The sequence below is a fragment of the Gallinula chloropus genome, assembly GCF_964237585.1.
Source record: "Gallinula chloropus genome assembly, chromosome: 2".
NCBI lineage: Eukaryota > Metazoa > Chordata > Aves > Gruiformes > Rallidae > Gallinula > Gallinula chloropus.
The window spans coordinates 37,783,584-37,788,511 of NC_140086.1; the positions used below are offsets into that span (position 1 = coordinate 37,783,584).

General features: G+C 57.1%; 1 protein-coding gene across 1 annotated transcript; it reads right to left on the reverse strand.

Annotated features, from left to right (window-relative positions):
* Nucleotides 1-1,646: 1,646 nt before the first annotated feature.
* On the reverse strand, nt 1,647-2,869 carry RRS1 (ribosome biogenesis regulator 1 homolog; the record flags this gene model as incomplete). Its single annotated transcript, XM_084260314.1, has 1 exon — nt 1,647-2,869. The coding sequence occupies one exon, from the start codon at nt 2,867-2,869 to the stop codon at nt 1,784-1,786; it is 1,086 nt and encodes a 361-aa protein (XP_084116440.1). The 3' UTR covers nt 1,647-1,783.
* Nucleotides 2,870-4,928: the final 2,059 nt, after the last annotated feature.

Consider the following 4,928-nt stretch of genomic DNA (forward strand, 5'->3'; position numbering starts at 1 on the left):
CGCTCCGGTTCTGAGGGGCCGGCCGGGCCGGGGGCCGAGCCAGCACCTCCTCCTGGGTGGGGCAGCGGGGGCTCCCTCCCGCTTCCCGACCCCTAGTTTCAGTCGCGGGGTTGACCGAAACCACGGGCATTACGCGGCTGGAGTAGGAGCCGGTCCTAACGCCCCGCCGGGCCCCCCCGCCTCAGGCTGTGACACCTTCACCCACCCGGCAGAGCCGGGACGCGGCAGCACCCTCCCCGGGTTGCTGGCAAGGCACACACCGCCCGCATGGAGACAGCTCACCAGTAACGCCGCCGTCGGCAGCATAAAGTACCGTGTGCGTGAGAAACCCGCACAGCCTCTGGCCGAGCAGGTACCAGACGTGCTCTGGGGAAACACATTCGATGGTCTCAAAGGTCTGTTCCGACCTAGCGATTCTGTGAAATGGCAGGAAAATCAAAGGTCTGGAACACATCTCAACACAACACTGTCTCCATATTTCCACGTGCTTTATGCTTTGCCTAACTACTTACACCGAAGGCTGGATAGCAAGGGGCTGTGTCCACAAGACCGGTCCTGCCACCAGCGGGTCTTGAGCAGCCCACATGGGCAAACTGCAGTGGCAAGAAACATTCAAGAGGCAAGGAGCACATATTATATAAAGCCACGCACTTTTGTCATGTCAGTACCACCCAAATCCTCAGCTCCAAAGTGTAACTCCTTCTGCCCACAGCAGCCGCTTTCCAGAGAGAGGTTTTGATTTTTGACAGTGTTCAAACTGCCATCCTACTCAATGCTACAGAATGAGACCTGCTACATAGTCACCCAGCGTTTTCAAAAACTCATTTGCAGCAGAACATTATCATTAACCACTCAAAAGTTTACTACTTTTGGGTGTGAGAACTTAATTTAATTGAGATTGCTGGAACTCATCCTACTCTCACTAGGAACAGCTCTAGGGGAATAGCATCCTTCCTGTAGCTAAACCACACATTGGGATTACAAATTGTAATTTTATTTCAAGTGTACAGGTGACCACAAAGTTCAGAAGAGTAATAGGCAGAAGTATAAGATAATTTCCAATGCCTGCTCTCAAACAGGTCGTGAAGAAAAACACTATGAAACTACTTCTGTTAAATGATAGGTTACTGTTAACACAGGGAGAAATTCAAGTTCTAACCTCCTGTCCAGTACATTCTTCTGTTGAAATCAATGTCTGATCACCAGCTCTGCCCTCTTTATTTAATCAACAGAAAATCTGCACAATTTCTCAGGCCCAGCAATAAATCTTACAGCAAGTTTTCAAGTTCGTTTTGTAACTGGGCCCCTGCATCACAGAACTGCTGCTCAGCTGACTGACAGAGCAAGAGCTCCACCGTCAGGCCATTTGCCCAGAGAACAGAACAGCAGCCGCATCCTTTGGCTGTGTCTGAGCAGGCTGTTCCTCCATCAAAACAGGTTACAGCTGCGGTCCAGCCCCAGCCACCCGAGCAAGGGACAGCTTAGCTCGGCTTCAGTCCTGCCTGGAAATACCGCAGCCAGCTGTAAAATAACGTTACCTGTCCCTGTGAAACCCCCAGTCCGGGGAGAACTGGGGCTCCCCACCACCTCTATACATCACCAACTCCCCTTGAACAGAGAGCCAGCTAAGAGCCAAATGCAGGACATTTAAAAAAGGCCATAGTGTATTTATTGACAGACAGGTGTGGGAATAGAGCACCGGGCAGGAGGCTGGCAGTGACAGTCCCTTCCTGCGCCTTGGTGGGCATCCGCAGCCCCGTGCTGCACGCAGTCCCTCTGTCCCTCACGCTTTCTTCCTCCTGCCGCTGCCCGCGCCGCCGCCTGCGGGCCGCTGCTGTTGCTGCTGCCGCCGGGCTCCGCTCTTCTTGCTGCTGCGGCCAGTCCGCTGCTGCCGGCGGCCGCGCTTCCCTCGCTGTGACTGCTTCTTGCCCTTGGCAGCAGCCGCCTCGGCTTCCTCCTGCCGCAGCTGCTTGTTGACGGCGCGGGTGATGTCGAGGACCGGCTTCTTTTTGCCCATGTCCCGCAGCAGCTCCAGCTGCCGGCTGCGCTCAGCGGCCAGGTTGCCCAGCAGCGGCTCGAAGCGGCGCTTCTTGCCACCGCTGCGGGACGGCGGCTCCGCCGACTCCTTGGGCAGCCGCGGCTGGAAGCGGCCGAGCGAGGCGGTGGAGACACGGGCGACGCGGGCAACGTGGTTCAGTTCCTCCCGGCTCTGGTGGCCGGTGGGGTGGAGAGGCGCGGCAGGGACGGCGGTGCCGGCCCGGTGGGCGCGGGCCAGGTTGCGCAGGCGGTTGAGCTCGTTGCGTGCCACCCGCTCCCGCTTCTCCCGCCGCAGCCTGGCGAACTGATCCTCCTCCGGGTCGGCGCCCTCCGGAACCTCCGCCAGCCAGGCGCGGGCCGGGTCGCCTCCCGCCCGCCGGTAGCCCCAGCGCCGCCGCCACTCCTTGGCCTGCTCGTCCCACACCAGCGAGGTCCGCTTGCGCCGGCGGATGCCCTTCAGCCGCGCGAACTGCTCCCAGCGGGTCGGCGGCCGCGGCTTCGGCGGCGGCTTCTCCCGCGGCAGGCGGAAGGCCGGCTCCGGCAGCCGCGCCACCAGCGGGCCCCCGGCCCCTCCGGCGCGCTCGGCCGGCAGCTCCCAGAGCCGGGCCACCAGCAGCTGCGTGTTGTCGCGGGCCAGGGCCCGCAGCAGCGTCTCCCGCCGCGGGCCGGCCCCGCGCAGCGCCGCCGCCGCCGGCGGGTTGCGGTCCAGCGCCAGCAGGTTGCCCAGGTCGAACTCCAAGTCCAGCTCCTTCTCCACCGCGATGCTCCGCCGCTTCTCCGCCTCCTGCTCCTCGGCGGCCGCCAGCACGTCCTCCACCCGCACGGCCGCCATGGCGGGAGCGCAGCGGGCCGAGACCCTCGCCACACGTGGAGAGCAGCTCCCGGAAGTGCGACAAACCCTTTCCGGTTCACCTCGCCGGAAGCGCGCCTCCGCGCCCGGAACAGCCGTGCCCAGGAAACCCCGCCCTGTGTGTGTATGTGTGTGTGAGGGTGGAGGGGGAGGGGCGTCTCGGCGCGCTGCCTGCCGGGAGCTGTAGTCCCCCGGCGCCGGCCCGGGGCAGGGGAGCGGGAGGGGCGTGGCAGCCCCTCCCTGGCTGTCGGGGTGTCACCGCGCCCTGACGCTTCGCGAGACCTGTCAGGGAGGCGCCTGCGACCGCCGCGTGTGGTAGGCGCTTCCAGCGAGCCCAGTGAGCGCCCTGGCCGCCCCCGAGCTGTGGCCGCGGGTGGGCCGGGGCAGCCCCAAACCCGCCCCCCTCCACCGCCGCCGGGAGGCGAACGCCGGAGAGAGGCGCGGCCTCGGCGGAGCCAGCGAGGCCTTGCGGCTTTCCCCCCGCTGCCTGCCTGAGGGGTGCGCCGTGACCTTCACACCTTGGGCAGGTCCCGGAATGACAAACAGTGAAATCACTTCTAACTATTTTTTTTGAAAATTAAAAAAATATGTTTGTTTAAAACCTGTCTTTATGTCTGACAGCCCTTGCCGTAGGGCACTGGTGCGGAGCAATGGCTGTAAGCACTTGCCACGGGACCCAAAATTCCGGTGGTGCCTTGCAGCTCCCTTGAGACTGACCCAGGTGTTGTGGGCAAGTCACCCTGCAGCGAAGGGAGGGGAGGAAGAGGGTCTGGAAAGCGGTGTCGCCTGGCAGACATCTCATCGGGCACGTTGATAAGTGAGGTGATGGGGTGATGCGGCGCACACCCCGAGGTCAGCTGGGTCAAAGATACCCCTGTGCTATTTTTAAACAAATGAGCCGTGGAAGGATCCTTTTATAGCTATACAGGGATTTGGCTTGTATAGCCGTGACATTTTGAGCTGATCCCTGGTGCCCTAAAAAACAAGCGCATGATAGCACTTAACTGCAGCCAAGGAAAGAGAAGGGTGTTTTTATACCAAGAACAATTTCCTGCGAAGTTCTGTCACGTCTCTGCCTTTGTGTTTAGAGTGATGGAAACGATTCTGAGTATAATGCCACAGCAGTAGGGTTGGAATAAAAATAAAATGCCAGCCTTGTAAGATGAAGACGAATAGCTGATTCTCAAGTTCCAATGCCTCGCTTATCACAACTTATACTTTGTAAGTTTAAGTATGATGACGATGGTTGGTTTTTTGGTTTTGGTTTTGGGTTTTTTTTGTTTGTTTTATTTTTTTCCAAGTCATCCGTTTTGGGCGTAATTTGTGGAGCAGCAGAGTTCCTGTGCACTTAAACCCAGGCCTGATGGCATAGACAGTTTTCCTGTTTACCACAAGATGGCATTGTATTGGATAATATTTTGTTCCCTGTCTTGGACAGCTCATACTTTCACCTGGAATTACAGACAAAATAGACAGGTTTTTGTGGAGATGCACGTGCACTATTTAGATTTGGGCACAAATTTATGCTTTGAACCACAAAGTCCACTTTTTTGACACTGGTCAATACCTTTACACCGATCCCTGTACCCTCCTGTTTTATCCTTCTGCAGCTAACTGTTTTAAGTCTTTTGGTTTATGTTTGTACAGAGCCCAGAAGCCTTCAGGTAAATGTCTTGGACTGAGAGGATATAACTGGTAATACCAATCACACTTCCAAGGTTTCTTTAAGCATTAATGATTACTGTGTATCACTGGAATAATAGGAGGAGTGCGTGGCAGGGACTGGTTTTCTTGTTTTGCCTGATCGTAAGAACCAGCTAAAGAAGGGAAAAAGAATCTCAGAAGGTAAAAAATACTTTCTGCCAAACTGCTGTGTAGACCTGAATCCCAGCGTTTTTGTGAATTCTGGAAGCTGTAAATTGCTGTATGAATGGTGCCAGTGCAGTAACCAGGACTCTTCATTTACTCCGTTGCTTCAGGATTACAATGGAGAACCCGGCTGGTTAGGAATCAGTGGCAGGAAATTCTGTACTTGATCTCC